Below are 23,254 nucleotides of genomic sequence, written 5' to 3'. Positions count from 1 at the left end.
CACACAAGCAACTGACCATCAGAGTGTTATCAATGTTTTAAAGCCTTCATATCTTTCCCCTCAGCACATTCTGCTCTAACAAAACCCTATTCTGCTTTCAGGTAACGAGGGTAGTGTTGCTCTGGGTCAACAATCATTACAATGATTTTGAGAGCGACCCAGCCATGGTGGAGTTTTTAGAACAGTTTGAAGACCTGCTGGACAAACAGGTGAGGTTGAAGAAAAAGTAATTTTCATTGCAAAATGTCCGTCAGTCAGCAAGACAGCACATGATGTAACCTGGTCCCAATCCCCAGACTATAACCCAGTATAGCACAAACAGGTCATGCTATAACTTGCTCCAAGCAAACCCTGTGAGATTTAATGCACGTGGTCACAAAAACCAGCATATTGCTGTAACTTGCTGCATCCAAATGCTTAGTTGTACATAACCAATCTAAGGTATAAAATGATGAGACACACATTATACAGTTTCTGCGTGTGGCCAAGCCAAACATGCCAATTTACAAAAAAGTATTGGTGATTTGATAGTCATATCTAGGGTCAAGATATGTCATAATCACTGGTACAAAAGTAGAGAAGCAAAACAACATGAGACGTTTGACTTTCTCATTGAAGTAGTAGTGGGAGACTGTGTTACTGCCTGCATGATCTTTTCTCCTTTTGCTTTGCATTCAACTAAAAAATTTCTTTGTTTTGGTTTACAGAGTATGACAGGACAACTCAGGTTACTTCACATAGCATGTGCTGCCAAAGCAAAGCAGAGGACCCTCACATTGGTAAGTTGCTGTGTCACACTGTATACTTGTGCATGTGCTGGTGATGTCACCACTTTTTGGTGAAGATTTCACCACATTTATTGATGATGTAATCACAGAGTTTGGTGATGTATCCTCACTGGTTTGCAGTGCCACCTCTGCTCCTGAACAAGTGCTTTTGCTGCAGTGTACATCATTGCAACAGCAGGTTTTGGCAATGTATCACTTGAAATCATGGAAATAAATTTTAATACAAGTCCAGCAAGATTATTTTATGTGACTTTTGAGTGTGTTCGTCAATTAACTTAGGACTGCAGCTTATACCAGAAATTGGTTTCTCAACATTCTCCCCACTTGCCTTAAATTCTCTTCAAAAGCAAGGATGTTTCAGAATCATGCTCTGCAATTTGTATCCACCTTTAACCTATGACCTGGCCTTCATAAATAACCTTGCCTTTCATAACATATCCCTTCATTTTGTTTCACAGGCAAGGTCTACCAGAGACTCAGTACTTCATTTCTCAGTATTAGGAGGGCGTGAAAGAGGTTGTGGTATTTTTATCTCCAAAGTAGAAAAAGGATCCAAAGCACAAGAAGTTGGGCTCAGAAGGGGAGATCAAGTAAGTTGTGAAGGTCACCGCCCCCAGTGTGCATCCCAAGGGTTTGGAACTTAGATCCATGAGTTTTGAACCATTGTAACATTTCTGCTTTCCCTAATCCGGCTGCAGTGATAGGTTTCTTGGGACTACAGTAAAATACTAGGGATGCATGGGACTGTGTTAAGCCACCACCCTAAAGAAAATCACGGTATTCCTCTATTAAAAATAGGAGAGTCCCTATCATGTGTCCATTTGTACAAGCAACACATTCTGTGAAGACCATGGAGTTAATTTAATAGACAGTTTGGCAGACTGTATAAAACTCCAAGTCAATAGAAAAGTGAAGAGTGAGAAAGAATTGTACAATATGTACATACATGATGACAGATGCATATTTAGTTTTAACAAATAACAAAATCATACCAACAATTCAAAATATTTGACAAAATGATCTATTTGAAGGTGTCTGCAAAAGTGACATTTTACCATTAAAATATAGATGTTCCAGACAACGTTACCTTCCAATAGATTTTCTACCAACTCTTCTACTAAGTGTAACTAAAAATCCTGTGAATGCATAGAAAGGCCTTTAATGCTGTATATTGCTCAGGTTTTTGGCTTTTTTCTATTTCAGATTTTAGAAGTCAATGGTCACAATTTTGAGAGAATGTCTCACGCCAAAGCTCTGGAAATACTCAGAGGTACAACTCACCTCAGTATCACCCTGAAAACAAATATGTTAGGTAAGTGCCAGTTTTCCTCAAAAAGAAAGTAGTTTTACAAAACATCTAGCAACATTTTTATTACCACAGCTTGAATATCACTTACAGCTTAAATACCACAGTATTTTCCCCTAGCTGATTCTTGTAACCATAGCAACTGCTTGGCCCCTGAAAATGCTGCCTACAGCTTAAGTTCTATTTTAGTTGCTGGCGATGATGTACAATAGCTACTTCTAATGAGTTAGTCCTTAAAGGAATACAGTATTTAAATTTATCTCTTTCTGGGAGGTCTAGTTTCTCTTGAGATGGAGGTGAAAAAAAGAGTCTGCAAACTGTTAGAGTGATTCCCTCAATTATACATCATTAAAGTATTCCATTAGTTCCATCAAGTAAATGTCAAAGTGTTTAACTTTAGAACTAGTGATAATTGAAGCTAATCAGTTTTAATATAGAGAACTGTCCTTGAAGTTGTATGGTATTCCTGTGTGCTGCAAATTGCCTCATTTAGCAAATTATTATTAACATTTTACATCTCAGGGTTTTTAGTTCATTCTGGTTTGATTTGAACCATGGCGTGGGACTGATGCCCCTAAAACAAATATTGAGATAACGAAAATCGCAAGGGCAACAGGTAAAATTTGACCTAAAAAAAAGTTTACTCTTGAGGCATGTAATAAAGGACAAGATTTTAACACAGAAAATGAGTGTTTTCAGCAAATATAGAGATATTCCATACTAGATTTTTGATTGAATCAAGAGTTCAAGGGTTAGTTAGCAAGTCCTTCATACCTATGCCCCTTTGAGGTATTCATCCTGCAGTCAATCGTCTCCGAAACCTGTTGATATTTTAGGAGAAAACTTCAAAACTATGAACCTAAGAAATGATGCTGTAGATAGTCTAATGTCAATCAACAGAAAAAAAACAGATACAATATCAGAAAATGTGCATGAAAAATGGTTCTTAAATTTTGCATAATATTAAAATACAATGTCATTATTATAAGTGGTAAACTACATGCCAAAGGTAGAATATGGCTTTGCGACAGATATTCAAAGTTTCAAACTTTTACAAAACTCTTTTAGACTACCACTTACAAGGGATCCCTTTAAAGCTCTTGGAGTAAATAAAAGTTTCATCGACTTAGTTTTCTGAAAATTGGAAATTTAAGATTACTTTATAGAATTGAATTTCAAATATAGAGTTTAATTTCAAATATTGGTAGATTTATGGTAATTAGTAATACTGGTATCAAAATTTGCTTAGTGACCCCTGATTTTTTTGTGCTTTCGGATAGTATTCCAAGTGAAGTTATAGAGAGAATTCCCAGCCGAAATTCTCATTTATTGTTTTCTGTCAATTTTGCAGCATTCAAAGAAATGTTGAGCACACCTGAGAACCCAGACCGGAGGATGAGCCGAGAACTTGCCAGGTTGCAGTCCAATCCCAGGGGTCGCCTTTCCATTCCGGACATAGCAGCCACGCTAAGCGTACCACCGGCATCGCCGACAATTAAAGGGAAAGAAAAAGACAAGAAGGGCTTTGCAACCCTGGGTCACAAGGCAAGGATACGCAGAGCTATGGCCAAGCTCAGTATTCTGCCAAACAAAAACATGCATGGCAGGTAAGCCATATATTTAGTATTTTTCAACTAAAGTGACACGAGTGAGGTATCCTGCACACAAACATTGAGAACTTAGAGGGTTTCCAAGACCCTCTGGGTATCTATACTTTGCCCTCAAGACTCCCTAGGTAACTATTGACTTATGTACCATTCTCTGTTTTTGCCAATCTTCATAAATTTACTAACATTTACAGCGTATATTAGCATAACTTTGATGATCATATGCATAATACAAACCTCACTGTGTTTCCAAATATGTCTCTTTCAAATACTGACTGCCAGGAGTAAATGCTCAAAGACAACATTTAAGAACACTATAACCGGAAAATTTCACAGACAGCATATGCACCAACCCTTGTCAATGCTTTCACACGGTTGTTTTATCAGCTGCCCTGTCTAACATAAGGCAACTTAGATGTTGACAAAAACAGTGTACATGACTGCACACAAGATACAGCCTACCCTTGTTCTTTCTATTTTGCAATTCCCGAAGAACCCTGTCATTGCAGTCTCTTACAAGATAGATATGTCAAATGTGTACAGTTTACTGCCATATTAATTGTCCTTGCTCTGGGCACAACATGCGACGGACAATCAATTAAACCACAGTGGATAGAGGGACTGTGATTAAACATACAAAAAAAATCAAAGTGTTTTCAGTAGTTATAGAACAGATGTATGTTTGATATATATTTGCGCCACCACAGGTCAGATAACTAATAGTAATTCCCTTTGTTTTCTCATGCTATCAACAGTGACTCACAGCTGAACAGAACTCAGGATGATTCCAACATGCCAGGAAAGAGGACAAGCGTCTCCAGTCTGCCAAGCAGTTTCCTTAGTAACAGTAATCCTGACCTCACTGCTCCACAGAACTATGAGTCGTACAATGGTCGTCCTGACTTCCCGGACAGTGTCATCAAAGTTTACAAATCTGATCAAACTTGTAAATATTTTCTTGTACATAAGGTAGGACTTGTCTTATTTATGTGTGTGTGTGTATGTTAGTATATTTCGTTGTTAGTAAAGTAGTATACCAGTACATCACAAAATATTGAGATTAGGACAAGAACTATCATTTTACAGACACTAGAAAATATATCGAAAGTTACTGCAATAGAAACAGGAAAATTTTATCAATACTACTGGTAAGGAAGAACACGTTTTATCAACACAAAGCCAAAAGTAGATAAACATTTATATAAGAAATCTTACTAACTTCATTTCAAATTATAATATGTAATAATTAATTATCTTAATGACTTTTACTCAGGAAACCACGGCGAGGGAAGTGGTAATGCTAGCAATGAGGGAATTTGGTTTGACCGATAATCAAGATTATGGAAAATATTCCCTTTGCGAGGTCTCGGTGGCGTTGGAAAGTTTGGTCAAACAGAAGAGGCTGCCGGATCATCTCAATAACCTCGCTGAAAGAATCAGTCTCCACGGGAGGTATTACTTGAAAAATAACATGACAACAGAGCAGCTGGTTACCGATGAAATTGCTGTGGTGAGTATTGATATGCTAAGCAGGTCAATAATTGTTTTATTTTACAAACAGGTCAATAAATGTTTTATTTTACAATCAGGTCAATAACTCTTTTATTTTACCCAATGCATGATGGTAAAATTTTACTCAGTAGGTGAATATCAGTTTATCTGTATAGCCATATTGACTTCAGATATTTTTGTTGAGTTTACAAGGTATGAGGATTTGAATATAAATCCCTTTCAAAGGTCCAGAGATAGACAATTTGTATTTAAGGCAAAAGTTTGGGATGTTTTATTGAAGTCAAATCAAGGAAATAAAACGGCAAGATTCTATAGACAAGTAAATTTTAAATTGTATTGAATACTTGTTTCCTGTGCTTGTTTCAGAGTTCTTAAAGTGAGGCCCTTCTTTATTCAAGAATTTCATCCAAATAAAGAATCTAGCTAAAAAATTGGCCAAGCTGTCAATATAGTATTAATCTACTTGTCTTTAGGGGGCTTTTGAATATAAATAAATGGACACATACCCCCTAAGATAGCATTTGATTGTAATACACCCATACCATAATCCAAGTATTTTATCATTACACAGGCTTTCAGAAGAAAAATCTGGGCAGAGAAAAATATTAATGTTCAGTTGTAATGCAGCTCGTCATGATATCAGAATTCTGCAATTCTGCCAAAACCGATATTGTAGTCACTCCATTGTTCACCATTCTTGTTATCATGGTTTTCCCTGACTAGTTTTTTTGCCACAAATTGTTTCTTTGTTTTCAGGAACTTTTAAAAGAAGGCCAAGTGAGTTTCTTACAACTCAACAGTGTGGAAGTTGCAATACATTTAACTTTAAGAGATTTTGAACTTTTCCAAGCCATTGAACCAACCGAGTACGTAGAAGATCTCTGGAAGATTAGGTCAAAATATGGAACACAAAAACTTAAAGAATTTGAAGAGGTACATTACAATGCTATTGTTTCTCTTTTTTTTTAAAACAAAGTTTGGTGATATGTATTTTGCTGTTGCTTGTGGAAGATATGGTGTTGTATAGTTGGATTGATATGAATGTGTGAACAAATATTTTTAGGTAGTTACATGTATGCGAACTTGTCTGTCTTCTAATATAATTAGAAGGGGACTCGTTTAAAGCAGTTTGATATGATAGAATTGGACTAAAAGAACTGAAAAACCTAATTAGATAGGCTTATCAGAAAGTTTCTACAACTCCCTGCAGTGGAGCATAAGAACATGTGAACCTGTGATAATTTAATCAAAAGCAGTGATTATGTCAGTGTACCATCACATTGCTGTCCTCTTCAAACTGTTTACTCGCTTCTGTTTTCAGCTTGTGGATCAAGAGATGTTTTGGGTCGTCACGGAGATCACCAGTGAACCAAATATAGTGAAAAGAATGAGAATTATAAAACAATTCATCAAAATTGCCAGTAAGTGCATTGTTTGCATCATGTCAACCTTGCCAAGAGACTGTGGATTTTTAAAACATGCACGTTGAAAAAATAAACTCATTGTGTTCAATATCAAAGACCTGAACAAAAGTTTAGCACTGCGAAGATCAAATGATGAAATTATCATTTGAATCTCACTGAGAGAGATTGTTGAAAGTTTAAACTGCTGACAGATTTTTTTTACAAGAAGAATTTCAAGACAAAATCTGAACAGTGATTTAGTATAACGAATGTACGCTGTCACTATGGCATAAACTGTGGCTCGTAGTGCAATTCTGTGCATGATTATCAAAATAGAGCTAGAACCCCTCCCCCTAGAAACAGTGAGTTTTCTTTGTTACGCGCACATTTTAATTATCCAGTGGCCCAAACAAACAGTTTGATTAGGTTTCTGATATGCGTTCCAAAGTATACACCTAGCTAATATTTTAAAAGGACTGATGCATCCTGAAGTCACTAGCTTTTAGTCGAATATTTACCGCACTGAAAAAAAGGGAAATTTATTGTTGTTTATTATACGAATAGTGAAATGATTTTGAAAATCACAGAATGCCGAATGATAATTTTATATATTATTATGAGAAAAATCAAATTTTAGCTGTACACAAGTGTAGTTTCAAAGGCTTTTCAGAGTCAAAAGACACCAAACACTCCATGTCATAACAAATCTGGACCGATGTATCAAGCACCAAGGAAAGCTAAAATTTACTCTACTCAAAACATTACTTATCTTCTTTGTTTTCTGCAGGACACTGTAAGGATTGTAAGAACTTTAACTCAATGTTTGCAATCCTCAGTGGCTTATCTCACTGTGCTGTTGCTAGGTTGCGAACCTCATGGGATAAGCTTCCCAGCAAGTATTCCAAGATGTTTGCGGATCTCCAGGATTTCATGGATCCGTCAAGGAATATGTCCAAGTACAGAAATCTCGTCAACTCAGAAAATGTACAGCCACCGGTGGTGAGTGAATAGCATTGTCATGGTAACTGGTTGGTTAGTGGGCGACATAAGAAACTGCTGCTTGAAATGTGGACAAATGTTGTCAGTGTTGCATGTATTGTATGGCTTTGGTTGCGGCTTGTAGTCTGAGCCATTATTTGTCTCTCAGTAATCATTATAACATCAGTAGTCGCTTGATATGTTGTATTCGTATCATTCTTGCATGTATAATTTCCAATAGTGTATTCAAAAATACAGACAAATATTTAGCTTTGCATATTAATGAGCAAAAAATTATGTCAATTGAGAACAACCCTATGATTCTATTAGAATTTTCAAAGTTTATATAGGTTGGTTTTAACCCTTTCACCACCATGGTTTGTCCCAAATCCATTGTTTTCCATGGTAAAATTGGACCTGTACACAGGGAACTGGGGGTGAAAGGGTTAATGTCAATATCAGTTTAGTCATTTTGGTATTAACCTGTTCACCATTAATTCCCTGTAAATACATCCACAGTCACCAATGATAACAATGGGTTTTGACCAAACCATAGCAGGGCTCGAAAAATTTTTTTAAAATTCACTTGCCATAGGGCAAGTGAATTTTCAATTTCACTTGTCCGGAAGAAAAATTCACTTGCCCTGAATTTCAGATGATTTAAGGAGTAAATGTGTATGGTTTTATTCATGTCATTGTAAAGAAACAGTAGCTGTAACTTACTGATAAATTTGTGTCCTTATTCTGTGTATCAAAAATAATATCTTATGTAACGTATACATGCACAGTGTTTCAGCCAGCTTTTGCTAGCATGGGGACACAGTGACCCATAGTAGGTCTTAATGAGACAAAAAGAGTCAGGTCAAAATCCTTTAAAATAAGACACAATGATATTGTTCAATTCATTTCCCAATGTTTTAAACAGTAAAAATAGTTTTAGTGATAATGATAACATTGTAGCCCAGGAACATTTTCATTTGATATTTTGATATCATCAAGAAATGTCTGGTGATGTTCACTATTACATCATTAAACTGGAGGAATCTGCAGAAATATTAATGTGATGATTTGAAATGGATATGCTTACTGCAACTACTGTTGACAATTTCCCTTTGCCATAACTGTTAATAAAATTTAATTCACAACTGACAGTCAAGCTAAATGCCATTAAGTTTGGAAAGCACCAAGAAATTACTTTTTATAAGATTGTACCTATTAGACCTCCCTAGGTGGTTTCTTTTGAACCATAATTGTGTACTTAAGGGGTCTTTATTCGTGACATCACATAAGATGACCCAGATTTGACCTTTCAGAAAACCTCAAGTTTTTCTCCTTTTCCCTTGTATTCTGACTCTGTTTGTGAAAGTTTCTTTTGAAATAATGGTTTTTACTATCAAACTGAGTAATTGCAGACCAAATTTTGATTCAAGCAAAGTAGGTAAAACTTGGACTAAAAAGGACGATGGTACGCGGGACTCACAGGGGCAAAGCAAAACCCAGCCTCAGTGTCGTCCATGCATATTGTATTGTAGCACGGTCCGTCCATGAGGGACTGAGAGGGACCGTGATTGCAGTATCGAACAGCAACAATGTTTGCTTCACGTACCAGGGAATTTGTAACTTTGTAGAAAGGAGAGTAAAGTGTTTCAACACATTGTAACTTTGTAGGAAGGAGGGTAAATTGTTTCAACACCTTACAACATTCTATTGTAAGCTATAGTTTTCTGTTGAGGAGGCATCGTGACATGATTTCATGAGAAGAAAAAACATAAGCGTGCAAAGACGTCGTCAATATTTTGCCATTTTGTAACCAAGCAAAACAGAGCTATTTTATCGGCCGGCCATATCGAAAGCGGTACACTCAAAGAACTAGAGAGAGAGTGGCAGCGCGTACGTACAGTGGCCTCATTGAAATTCACTTGTCCGTCGGGCTGGGAGAATGTTATTTTCACTTGCCCGGACTCAAAATTCACTTGTCACGGGCGTCGGGCGGCGAGAATTTTCGAGCCCTGCCATAGTGTTGTGTTATAACCCATGCACCACCAGACTTTGGTACATTCTCATTGTCTTCAATGTGGGGGCTAACCCATATGCAGGGAAAGGGGTGGAAGGGTGAAACCCTACCTTGTGCAAAGAAACCTAAGCATTTTACACCGAAAGAAAAATGCTAAATGTTTTATTTAAAAACAAGTAGCTTATGTATATTGAAGTTTGAAATTCAAAATAGCAACTACCACATTCCATTTTAATTTACAACTGACTTATGTTTTTCTCCATCTTTTCTTCAGATTCCATTTTTCCAGTAGTCAAGAAAGATTTAACATTTATACATCTAGGCAATGACTCTGTCGTCGAAGGCCTTATCAACTTTGAAAAACTTCGGATGATCGCAAAGGAAGTGCGCTACATCTGTAGAATGGGATCATCATACTTTGTAAGTGATAACACTTGTGAAACATGAATTTTGTGTGGATTTAACAGTGTTCACTGGGGACAATCATGCAGTTTGTGTGGTTTGGCGGTCAAAAAGAAGTATTTCGAGGACTCCAAACCAAACATTTAAACCAATTCAAACCAATGGGGCCATTTTGAATTTTAAATAGAGTATTGGTATAAGTTAGGCTATTATTTTCTCCAGTTCAGGTGACCCCTGATTTTTATTGTTGATTTGGTAAGAGAATGATTGAAAGTTTCATTGAGGAAAGTTGGAGCAAAAGTTTCAGTCTTTCACTTTCTAAGAGCTTACTACCTTAACATCAAGATGGTCTCAATAAAAGAAATTATATGCAGCTAATATGCATATATATATAACATTCTTTTAATTACTGACTTAGACTTGGCTTTCTCAAATGATTTTAACATTTATCATTAAACCTGACAACTCTCTCTCTCTTCCCCAAATTTCTATTGCCCAGGATCCGAAAAACATGTTTGACCATACGTCGACAGTCGGTGGGCCAAGTGTAGCATTTGCAGTTCTGGGGGCTGTGGCTGGACCCACAGTTGCCGCACAGCGGAAGAAGAATTATGGGAGGAGAAACTCAACGCTGCCAAATCCAAAGAAAATATGGGAAGAGGTAATCTTTCAAAACATTAAATGCTACATAGAGTCTATGTGTTGGGTTATCCTTGTGATGCAAACCGTTACATTTGTAGAAATATTATTCAAATTTGTTCCTTGCTATATCTAGTCATAGGATGTCCCAGTAGCAGTAACTGTATCTATAGCTGGCATGATGAGATTAATAGCCGCAGGCGAGTGTGAGACAAAATATCCCCAACGAGTGTGAGAAATCTGATCCCAGGTCCTTGGTGTGTGAGATTCTTTTTCTCACATGACCACAAAATGCGGTAAATTCACATTGGACATGTACAACATTATCCAAAATCGTGACAAGTCTGTCGTCTGCCACTGTACTTTGACCTGCTTACTTTGTAGTTCTGGTCTGTGTGTTACTCGTCGTGCCATTGGATAACATTTTGCGCGTGGAACAAAACAGACTGTTTATCATCCAATCAGAGCTCGTGTTATATTTACTGCAGAGTGTGGGACGGTTTCTGAGAGTGTGGGATCGATTTTTCCCACACTGTCGATCCCGCACTCCCAGCGGCCAGGAATGTGAGAAATAGCAATCAACAGTAGGCTCCACTCTATCACCCTGAATGTTCTTTAGGAGATCTTATCATTGTACAAAGTGAGATCACACCAAAATGAGTGATAGAATAAGAATATGAATAGTTTTATTGCGTTCCAAGGCCACCCGCCCATGTACAAAGGGGTTACACTAAGTATTACAATACAAATAAATGTAAGCTACAAAGATGAGATAATTACAGGAATAAAATGAGTGATAGCAAATAGATTGGAAAGGTCCATGGTGTTTCCAATGAAAATTAAAGAGATTCAAATGATAGAATACCTTCCATTGTTTTACAGGGTCTCCCAAGTCCCTGCAGTAGGTTTTGATTGTCAAAGGATTGAGTTATGGCAGTCATTACCTACAAAAAACTCCAGAAGGAAGCCTTTCAATTTTTCTCACATTTTACACCTCATAAGTCATATGTAAATGTGACTGTATTACACCTTTTTGCACTATTAGTATTAACCCATTTCAAGTTCCATACTCACTATAACAGGGTTCAAAGGTTAAATGTTAGAGATCAGAGTTCATCTCAGAAGGAAATGAGTGAAGGGTAAAGGTCAACCAGGCTAGTGATGTCAAATATCATTTGAGACAAGCACACTTTAAAATGGAATCATGACAAGAGTATTTCCTAGAGAATAAAAATCACATAATGAGGTAATACAGATGTGGTGCAGTCTGGTAATTCAATTAAACTTATTTTTCCTGTTTCTTCCATTTTAAGGGTCAAATGGTGAGAAAGGTCAGAGAGTATATCAAAAATGCCCAAGTCATAAAAGATGAGAAGGAACTGATGAAACTCTCTGTGAACTGTGAAGGCACTGCCACATCAGGTTTGTTTGTTCGGGATATCAAAAATTATTTTTCTTAGTAGCGCTTAGAACTGTCTGTTGTTTTTGTATTATTTGTAGAAAAGCTAAATATCCTGGACTTTTTCTATGTAGATGGTAGACTTACTTTAACCAGAAATGATGGAAAGACGATCAGAGTTGGAGAGAAAGTGGCAGTACGGTCAGATCGTGTACGGAGGACACACAGTAAGATTCTGTTGCTCTTTGAAGTTTGCACCCTAGCAACTGCAACATTTCTTCCGATGGGCAAGTTCTGTTGACATAGATAAAAATAGCTAAACAAGAAAGTGGTGTCTCATGTCACAAAAGTTGAAAATTGAAAAAAAAAATTCAAATTATGTGTCTTGCAAGATCTCATTCTAAATGTGTGAACAGAAATATTTCATAGGGCCGCTGCAATTTTTCGTGTGTTCAAACTAAGCGAGCCAAAACTCTTTTGAATTAAAAAAAAGATCCATACACAAGCCTTTAACAAAATTATCGGTCCATTCATGTGAATGAAAAGAGAGTCAAAAGTATTCAGTGTTTGCCGTCAATTTTTCAAAGACTGTCATTAAAAACAAGTATGAAGATTTTGCAAAGAAATAGTTTGGAATGCGTAATATGCAACAGAGCTTGCCCACTGGGAGAGGTGTCGCTGTAACCGAAAAATCACAACATCATAAATTAATATTTATGTCTTCCACATTAATATTTTTCTGATACAGATAAACCTCAGCCAAGTTCATCAAACATGTCAACTGCCTCCCTTAGGAGAAACACGCTGCCAAATTTAACTGAAAGTACAACATCACTAACACAAACAAAACCCAGCAGTACCGTCACACAGACAAAGAGAATGGTGTTTCCGGATGAACCTAAAACAAGATTTGGTGAGGTTTCTCCTGACTCTTTCTCCCTTGTTTTCCGTAATCTCTCCGATGTATAGGCACTGCTTTCTCTGTTCTTGTCTTTGATAAATGCACAATCTTTCCCTGGTGATATTATTTGGGCCTTTATGCGCGTTTTCATCTTTGTTTGTCAATGTATTGTAGCTTTTTTTGTGTGTGGTGTTTGTGTTTGTTTGTCAATGTGTGTCATCTCTGTATATCATGCTCTTGTCCATGAGTAGCTTGTAATTTTTTTACTGCTAAGGGACCATGGATGACGGAAACGTGTGCATGGCGCATGAAACGTTGTGTTGATCTCAAACTACCCACCCCTTCCCCCAAACAAAAGTTTTGGAGAGAAGTCCATGTACAAAAATCAAAATAGAGCCAAACCCCCTCCCCCCAACACAGATACTTTCATTTGCCATGCATTTGTTTTAATTTTCCATTGCCCCTTACTGTGTCATCATGCCTGTCACCAGTTTTTGTCATTTTTTCATTCCATCTCTACAAGCTACAATTCATATCTTTTTTTTCAAATGTCTCAGCCCATTGTTTCTGTGCGTATCTTGACTCATCATTCATTTGTCTACAGTCAGCCTGTCTGCTGCATACAAAACAACTGTGTCTATGTGTATCATATTGCTGTGTTCAAAAAGTGTGTCTCTCATTTATTAGTGTGTACTGTAATGCCAAGATACTTGTCATTTTCAATGTTCATACTTCTGCTTCAGTGTCTCACGTTTGGTGCCTTACTCACTGACATTATTATACCTTTGTTTCCGTCTCACATGAGTTGTCTCAGCCTGTCTGTCTAATGGTGTCTCACTGTGTGCAGGACTACATCTGTTTGTCTGTCACTGCCTGTGTCTGTCTATCTGTCTGTCACTGTTTCTATCGATCCACTTATGAACCTATCTTATGTCAACTCCCGGGATTTACCAACTACATTTAACCACTATCTTCCAATGACCACTTAATGCCATGTCCGCCACCATCTCCCGTACCACACCACATAACAACATCACAACACCATACAGCAATGAACAACTGAAGAGACACACTTGTGAACTGTAGACAAGACAATTTAAACAAACATTAATATTTGATAAAAGACAGAAGGGTATTTTTGATATCAATGATCCAAAACCTATTCGTAATTGTTTATTCGGACCTTGTCACAAATAAAATACTTTTCATCTAAATAGTGGAAAAGCACTGAAGAGAACAGCAATGAAGTTAAACTTGGTCAATATCTTTGTTACATTGTATCTTAAAATTCTTGATCTGGTTGCATTGACAGTGATCACTATAGCAATACAGATGCACTGTGCATACTAACAGTGTGTACATTGTGTACTTGGCTTTGGCTCACTCGAAGTGTAACCAAATGAAGTCTTTTATGACACACTGTACCTAAGATAATGTTGATCGATGTTAATAATTTCATTGCTGTTTTAATGTTTGTACACTGTTTGGTTGAGATGGGTTGTAGGAAATAAAACCAAAAAGTTACAGAGCTACAGAATGGCTTGTATAAATGAAGAAGGGTCCATGCTGTGTCATGATTTTTACCATATAATGATTTGGTTATAACAATAACACTTCTGCAATACACATTTACAAAAACACAACGCTACAACAACGCTCCCTCACACTATCACATCACACAAATTTGAAGAAAACGAGTGACACACAATAACATAAATGACAAATGTTCCAGTGTCTTCATAGCAGTGCTTATGTTTGCCATTGAACGTATTACCCCATGTATTTGTGCTTCATCCATGTACAGCATTACCTGTGTGTTATCAAAGCAGCAATTAATGCCTTGTTCACAGCAATACCTAACTATAATGATTAAAATCTGATCTAGGGAGAAAAACTTAAAATCTCTCCTATATCTTATACAATATATCTTTAGAATGCTTGTCAAAATAGATTTTGTGATATATAATACAAGTAAATGGTTACTGACTTTTGCCAAACCAGTATAATAATTCCTGGGATATGCCAAATGTAGTATTATTGTTACATCCCATGCATGATTTTCCACAAAGAGCACCTTCCATAACATAATTCCCGTAACAGATGGGATTTAAGGTAGTATGCCCCTTGAAATTGAAAGATTTCTACATTTACCTCAAACATTCTTGAAGGATTCTGTAAACCATCCATCTTTCAAAGTTGAGAGTAAAAATTCTGGGTCAACATACAAATTTTATACCAAGGAAACGAACTACCGAAAATTTACTGACAGTTGAAATTCAAAATGGCCACAATTCCTGTGATAACTCTATGCGGCAAAAATATACTTTTTGATTTTCACAAAAATATGAAAAGAGAAAATCATTTACTCTAGTAGCTTCAAAATGAGCCCACAGCAAGTGGTAGACCAGAAAACTACTGTATAAAATTGATAGTCCGAATATCTTTCTATAGTATCTATAGGAGGCGCATTCTTCCTTAAATACACAGGTAGAAGTACCCACAATGCATGTTTGTATACCATAATAACTACAATGCATGTTTGTACTCGGTCCACTCAAACGTAACAATGCACCTGCAGCAATTCTAGCTAGTACAATGTGAAAAAGAGAGACTGGTGAATCTGTATCACTCTGGATTTACTCTTTGACTACTCATTGGATATAAATCCCCCATTTATATCTTAGATCACCAGTGGGTCAGGGTTCATAGGGTTGATAATGTATACCAGAAATTTCCTCATTTCTAATGTTTCTGTAACCATGTTTACCCAAACAATGCAAAAAGTACTGATCAGTGTGTCATAAAAATCTGCAAGTTGTTACACTTTGAGTGATGCCAGGGTCAAGTACACATTGTTAACTGTTACTTATACAGTGTACCCTATTGTAAACTGCTACCAAATACAGAGTATCTCCATCACTATATATTGTATGATGTTTTTAGTTACAATGTGTCACCATCACTATAAATGTATACTGTTACTAGATACAGTGTATCTCCATCACCATACATTGTATACTGTTACCAGATACACTCCATCACAAGTATATTGCATGCTGTTTCTAGATACAATGTATCACCATCACCATACAGTGTATACTGTTACTGGATACAATGTTTCTCTGTCACCGTACATTGTATACAGTTACAAGATACAGTGTATCTCTCTCACCATGTCGATCATTATGAGTGTAACCATACAGACTCTCATGACAAAGTGTAAGAGAGTAAAACCAACATGAAACATTGATTTCATTGCTTTTCAAATCAGTCCTTTGTCACTGTTTGGATGCAAATGGTTGTACTGGTAGTGTCATCAAGTGACATGCTATGATTTCCACTCCATAGGCGCCACCTCACCCAAACATCTCAGGAAACTGCTCGCCCTCTCCGAGGAAGGACAAAAGCGGATGAAAAGCAAGGGAAGCCTGAACATCTTCCGACCCTCCAAAAGTGCCAACACTTCGCCCTCCTCATCACCAACCAACTCCCCACCCGAGGTCAGGCGACATCACCTACGCAGGCCACCCAGCTTACAACGGTCGCACACGGATACCAGCGAAAGTGGAGTGGGCAGTGCTGGTAGTAGTATTGGAAGTTCAGATACACACTCAGCAGACCGCATCAAAGCACACATTCCAGGAGGTTGGTAGACCTTCAGACTAAAAGCACCCAACCCAACTTGTTTGAACTATTTCATCTACAGATGACTCATATTATATTTTGACAAATGCCCAAGTTCATGTACATTTTAATATTACCAGACGAGCCTATCTATTTTGTATCTGTGCAGAAAATGCGGGCACTATCCACTCCAACATTACATCGGATTTAACACGGCGTCCATTTAAATTACCTCTTTCCATCACAAATCTAATGTTTGCATGAAATCACAATGGATTGATTAATATACAAAAACCACCTAGTTAATTTCACTGATCATCAAGAAAATCAAATTAATCAAACAGTCAGTCATGTGATCTTCCAGTGACCAATAACCACACTTCACATATTTTTTTGTCAAATTTGTTGTATTTGAAGATGTGAAATGAAACTAAACAGTTGTGAAATCAGATTTGAAGAATGTTTCGCAAGGTCACTTGTAGCTTGTAAAACCTACTTCCAGAGAAAATGTCCTGATATTTCTCATGGTCATATAGGTGATACAATGATGAATTTTCTTGTTTTACAGGCTCAGCCAGGTCGTCATACACAAGTTCATATGACACGACAAGTCTGGACTCGGCACACAGTGCAGCGTCAAGCTATGACAGCAAAAGTATTTCATCGGTTGGATCAGCGTCTCCTCCAATCAGAGAAAGTAGACATCATCTCCTACGAGGTAAGGGCGACAATCTCAACCCCCAAAACTCCGCCTACTGTAAGTTTGGTGTAGTCCCAGTAGATTGGTATTTTGTTTTGAATGCTGATGAAAATAGTGACTCAGCTGTGACCTTTACTATGTTTTGTCATATAGTGTATGCCTGTGTTCTTTCACCATTTTCCAGTTATTTGTTTTCAAAAACTGAAAGTCTACAATTCCTGAAAAAGCGACACCCAACGAGCAGATTTTGTGCTGATCTTATACTGACTGATTTTGTTATTGTTAAATCCAAACTGAACCTGGCACGTTTGTGGCTCACATTTGCTGAAAGTTGTATGCAAAGAAACAAGGAAACCACAATAGAATTTCCATGAAATGTGTTTGTTTTTGCATGTTTTTGTTACTGAAAAAAAAAATTTACTGTGTACACAACTGAAAATTTCCAAAATTTAAATTGCTACCATTGAAAACTTCTAAATTTTTAAATTGCAAAGGTCAGTTATAAATAACACTTTGGTGTCTATATGTGAAAGTAACTGTCATGTGTGTGTATCAGACACTGAATTATGGATGATTGCCAACCGATACTGACCATTTGACTGACAATAGATCAACAGGTGACAGAATTTCATCCTTTCACCCCTTTCATTAATGTGGAGACCCACATTTGTCACATAAGACAATGGGGCCATATCAAATTTCAGCAGTGAAAAGGTTTATGTTGTCAGTTATTTGTTTCAGTACTGTGAAACGAGTTACATAAAAAAAATATGATATTGTCCAGTCAATAGCTCTTAAAGTTAGTATTTGGGTTTGGTGGCTCATTCAAGCTTATCCTACTTTCCTGGTGAATACTTGGCAAAAATGTGTATTAATCATTGCATCATCATTAAACAAAGCCAGGAAACTTGTTGAATATTTTGGAAATCATCTCATTGAAGCATTGTACATCCAGCGTTACTATCATTTTCATAAAAAAGACTCATTCGCCAAATAGAAATGCTTTCGTAGTCAATAGAGCTTTCGCTTTTTGTGTCATTTGTGGCAATTGTATAGAGGGCGCTTGTCATATTTTTCCTCCACAGCTCGCCATTTGTCACCCCCGCCAGCTTTTAATCACAACAAACCAGTGGTGGCCAATCTTCCGCCAAGGCCCCTTCCTCACTACCACCAGCAACACCACCAAAGTAACAAGATAACCCCTCCGACACCTCCTGCCGGGAATCCTCAGACTCCCCCAGATTACAATACCGCTACTGCCAGCCTAGGTAGGTGGGCTTCATTTGTGTCGTTCTGTTGCGCCATTGCATGTCGTTTGTCATCAGCTTGCTTTCTCACTTTTCTCTTGGTTTGTTTTGTTTTTACGTTTTGCTCGTAGAGTATGTGAATGTTCAATTATTTTGCTATGCATGATGCCTCACTTTTCAGTTTGAGAAAAAAAAACAGCACACTTTGGTTAGGGTGAAGGGTCAAGGTCAAAGTTCATAGGTCATCACTTGTAAGGTTAAATGGTCAGTCACTAATCCACTCACATCGGCAGGCATGTCATCCTTTGTGATACAGCAACGTCCAGTCTTGGTCACTCACAAACTTGTAATCCGTTTCTCCCAATTACAGCCAACAGTCCATACAAATCACAACAATCAGTTCAAGATAGACGGCCTCCAAAGCCGCCTGACTACCACGTGGCCACTGCAGCCCGATCACGTAAGAATATCATGCATTATGTAGGAGGTGCGTCAGGGTTATCAGGTTCACTAACCCACTTGTCTTATTCTACTTTTTATCAACACTAGAGGGCGCCCCAGGTTTCCTTGACCACCTACCATCTTCTCCAACCCCAACAAATCTTCACAAAATAGCAACATTAGCGTCTGACAGTTGTACTCAACAACATTAAGTATTCACTGAGAACAGTTTTGAGGTCAAACTGAATGGAAATTCATAAATTTTGGAAATTTGACAAAAGTGGAATCAAATAAAGATCTAACAACGATGGTAAATATATTATGGCTGTGGATGAACTACTAAAACCATATAATAATCAATTTAGGATATTAAGCGTAATTGGATATGACATTATATACGAAATCAGTTTTTGCATTGCTTGTTATTATTTTATTGTTTATCAAGCATGAATTCATTTATCCACCTCACTGATTACTTTCCCCAACCATATCCCGAACATGTAAAATTTTTATTTTGCACAAATCGTAAAAAATTATATTACCTCATGTAGTAGAATCAATTGTGTTCTTGAAAACCATAGAGGCATCTCCATCAAATTCTCTCTATGTGTTTGTCATGTGACTGGTGTTTGTTTGTTTTTGTTTTCTTTTTCCTGTTTCGTCATCTTTTATTGGCTGAAGTGATCGTATTTTTCATTTCTGTATTTGAACCTGTGTTTGTTGAACTGATGAACAAGGTACGCAATGACCGATCACTGTATCCAGAACATGAACAGCAAAAGAAAATAAAAACAAACAAACTGTTAAAGTGGCGTGTCACTTTTACTTTATATCATTTTAAAAGTTGTCCCTACTCAAAAATTTACAAATCATATTTTGTAAACAAATCAAATCAAAGCTGCTCAGCTATGTTTTTGCCTTATACTGTATCATCATATTTTCAAAAACAGGAAAAAATAATGTAAAAGCAAAATTATTTGGAAACAGCATTCAAATGGCCATTTAAGTGTAAAGTTATGTTCTGAGTACAGAACATAGAATTCAATTGGTGATAGCACTTGATAAAAATTTACAGAAAATATGTCCTTGAAATTTTCATGAACAGTAGCCAGACTTGCACAAGATATGAACAAAATGTGTGAAGCACAGTACTGATAGATATAAAAGTAGCATTAAATTTTGTCATCGACAAAGGGTTTTCACATTCAAACTGTTTCATGTATGTGGTTCAATGTCTGGGAAAAAAGGAAAATCAAGTTTGCCTTGTTCGGATCAACCAATTCTTTCAGAAACAGACCAGTTACCAGTCACCCTTGATAATTACATCTCCATTATTAATGGTGCCACTGTTCCTTCAAATCATCACACACAGACCTCAATTCAAAATTACTAAATTGATACAGCAAATCATAATATCAAGCATTTTTCAACTCATTTTGTCGCGGAACATTTTTTGTAGATGAATGTTTACTTCTCCTGAAAAGGTGCTGACACTTAAGGCTATTATTTGATCTCTTTAGGTTCAACAGATGATAATAATCAGCCTCAAGATTACTTGGATGAAGGTAAGCTTCAACGCTTCACTTTTCTGCATTCAAAGCTTCAAGTACCGATGTTGTGGCCTTCAAACAGGCAAGGAATTTGTTTTCATGAAACAGAGACGATATTTCAGTTTACAGTAGTTGTCTTGTATCTGAACCAAAGGGGACCCGGGAAACCAACTTGTGTAGTACGGCATAATATTGGCAACCCTAGACCTTGTCAATTAGTTTTATTTCATGGAGTTCAACATATTATCTGATTACATCAGCTTGACATCCAAGTTACTCTGTAGAACTTTTTACATAAATGCTACTTGATTACTTTCTACATTTCATTCAGAAATGTGTGTTATCCAAAAACTTTTCAACAGCTTGAACATCAAACAACGTGTTAAAGCAGTTTGTCAAGTTTTACAACCTTACATTCATTCAGTGGAGGGTGTTTGAGGGCAAACACATTGAGTATTGTTCACCATGTAAACTACCATGCACATGCTATATTTTCAACACTCACAAAGAAGAAGGCCAAGAATCTAAAGTTGATTTTCAGAACAAATATTCCAAAATGATTTGGAAGGAGATGTCGAAATGATGAACACAAATTCACATATATTTGTTGTATTTCCTGTCTTTTTCAGATGGTGAACAGGTATCGGTGGTTAACAGCCAGCATCCGGTGGGACTTACTTGTAAAAATTGTAAATAATGTATCCATTGGAATATCTAATGGTCTTTTGATGTCATCTACAAGATGAAAGAAACCTTGTTATTGGTCCTCTGTGATTGCTTCAGATTTGGAAAAGCTGTATAAAGTCAACTTTGGCGGGAAAATCAACTGGCATATATGTTCCCGCTTTTTAGCTCATATTTGGTATTTATTGATTGGATGTCTTCATCACATGATCAGTGTGAGAACTCCTGAGCTCTGCCTTTGGCTGAACAGAAAGGTTCTGGATATTTGTGCTGTCCCAGATCCTTTTTGATGTGTCAGATGACCAACATCCTGGACTGTGATTGGTTACTCATAAATTATCATAATGTCAAACCAACATAGGGTGCTTTTGTTCTGCGTATGCAAACAAAAATGTCATTGGACAATTCCTTCACAATGGCCTTCTACGCTATTCCTGATAATTTGTTATTTATGTGCTAAGAGATGTTTTGAGTGTTCAGATGTTATACAGACGAGTGGAGTACAGTATTTAACTACCAAGAAAATGTCTTTTAAAGGTTGTATTTCATGTCTTGGAGCAAGACAACTTTGTATTCCTTTGACTTTCTTTGTATAGACTTTCTTCAGTTTGTAAAACTGGTTCGTAAATCAATATCTTTATGTGATATACAATATACATGCCCTCGGAATGACCTCTTGACTGTATCAGGGGGTGCCTGACTCAACTTCAGACTCTTCGATTTTACACTTCTAAATCCTGCGAAGTACCAATCTCCACAATTTGAAAACTAAAAAAGGGGGCTTTGTCATCAAGACTTGTATTATAAATGTAAATAAAAATTTTGTGACTGTACAATTCCCGTAAAGTAATGTACTGGAATCATGTTCAAAGTTTTAAAGGAAAATTTTTGCGATAACCTAATCACCCTAAAATTCACTGTCAATGAACTTAACTGTATAAAACCAGGTCAATAGAATTTTTTTTTCAACTGAAATTTTGTAAGTTATTTTTTCAAACCAACGTTACTGCCATATTCAGCGTCAAAAGCAATATTTTTTCAAAAATATTCATTTTGTGTTTTCCGTTTCTGTCTCCATAAATTTATTCATCAATGTAATTATGGACCGATGTAGATTCCCCATTGGAAGGAGATAATAGCTGAGGTCTAAATTTGAATTTTTTTTTTTCATTTTTAGTATGGGGCATATTTAATTGACATAAGTTTATCATTCTGATGTATTTTTTCACGGAATATTGTAATTTATATATTTTAGTAATTATTGTGGAGACAGACCATTGATGTGTTTATCCTAGGTGTATTCATGTGTTGCTTTTTATGTACATAACTCCTAGATTCTGTTGTCTGCATGCTCGTTAAATAATGAATAAAACAACAGGTCTCTTCACGATGAAATTTGTATTGTTTGATGTTGTGAAATACTGGGTGATTTTTTTACTATTGATACTGTTGTTTGGTGTTTGTTCTGTGTATCAACTTGAAGCATGTTGAAATACCTAATCATCTGTTGCCAAACATATCATGTTCACATGGGATATAAAAGCATTGTTGATGCATTTACTGTAGACATACCTGAGTGGTTAAAATGAATTCGTCTTATTTACAAGCCAAAATCTGATTATTCAACAAGCTTTAAGATGTAAGACTAGGAAGTGTTGATATGCTACACAGAAAAAGCCTACAAAATTGTCAATAGTTACAATGCTAACTAGATGAGGGACGAGTAAGTGGACACAAACCCTTTGGATAAAAATGAACCAGTTTACCCCCAATTCCCTGTAAACAAGGCCACATTTAGCACTGATAATATTAGGATTGGACCAAACCATGGTGTTAAAAGGGTTGAAAGGGTTTTCCTTGAGGGGCCTCAAGCTAAGCACTCCCTCCCTCTATAGGACTATTACCAGTTATAAGTGAAATAGTATTTGTGTCAACGTATTATCGTAGTCAACTGTCAATCTTTCTCTTCCATTTTACCCAACCCTTTACCACACACAAGATACATGTATGCCTTGATAGTCCAGCAAATAGAATGAAACGAGAAGAAACAAAGTTGATT

General features: G+C 36.7%; 1 protein-coding gene across 1 annotated transcript in view; it reads left to right on the top strand.

Moving 5' to 3' along the window:
* LOC139122561 (rap guanine nucleotide exchange factor 6-like) overlaps nt 1-22,587 on the top strand; it is a 130,083-nt gene extending 107,496 nt beyond the window's left edge. Inside the window, exons 14-33 of the mRNA XM_070688103.1 lie at nt 102-209; nt 708-779; nt 1,247-1,378; nt 1,992-2,100; nt 3,446-3,701; nt 4,457-4,670; nt 4,975-5,211; nt 5,970-6,146; nt 6,535-6,634; nt 7,404-7,619; nt 9,883-10,028; nt 10,510-10,671; nt 11,963-12,071; nt 12,797-12,961; nt 16,298-16,594; nt 17,142-17,291; nt 18,359-18,541; nt 18,891-19,007; nt 20,482-20,526; nt 21,141-22,587. Of these exons, the coding sequence (XP_070544204.1) occupies nt 102-209; nt 708-779; nt 1,247-1,378; nt 1,992-2,100; nt 3,446-3,701; nt 4,457-4,670; nt 4,975-5,211; nt 5,970-6,146; nt 6,535-6,634; nt 7,404-7,619; nt 9,883-10,028; nt 10,510-10,671; nt 11,963-12,071; nt 12,797-12,961; nt 16,298-16,594; nt 17,142-17,291; nt 18,359-18,541; nt 18,891-19,007; nt 20,482-20,526; nt 21,141-21,208 (3,063 nt within the window). The 3' untranslated portion in view covers nt 21,209-22,587. The remainder of the gene's footprint in view (nt 1-101; nt 210-707; nt 780-1,246; nt 1,379-1,991; nt 2,101-3,445; nt 3,702-4,456; nt 4,671-4,974; nt 5,212-5,969; nt 6,147-6,534; nt 6,635-7,403; nt 7,620-9,882; nt 10,029-10,509; nt 10,672-11,962; nt 12,072-12,796; nt 12,962-16,297; nt 16,595-17,141; nt 17,292-18,358; nt 18,542-18,890; nt 19,008-20,481; nt 20,527-21,140) is intronic.
* Nucleotides 22,588-23,254: the final 667 nt, after the last annotated feature.

Source organism: Ptychodera flava, chromosome 22 (assembly GCF_041260155.1).
Source record: "Ptychodera flava strain L36383 chromosome 22, AS_Pfla_20210202, whole genome shotgun sequence".
In the NCBI taxonomy this organism is placed as follows: Eukaryota; Metazoa; Hemichordata; class Enteropneusta; family Ptychoderidae; genus Ptychodera; species Ptychodera flava.
This window is presented reverse-complemented; position numbering and strand designations above follow the sequence as displayed.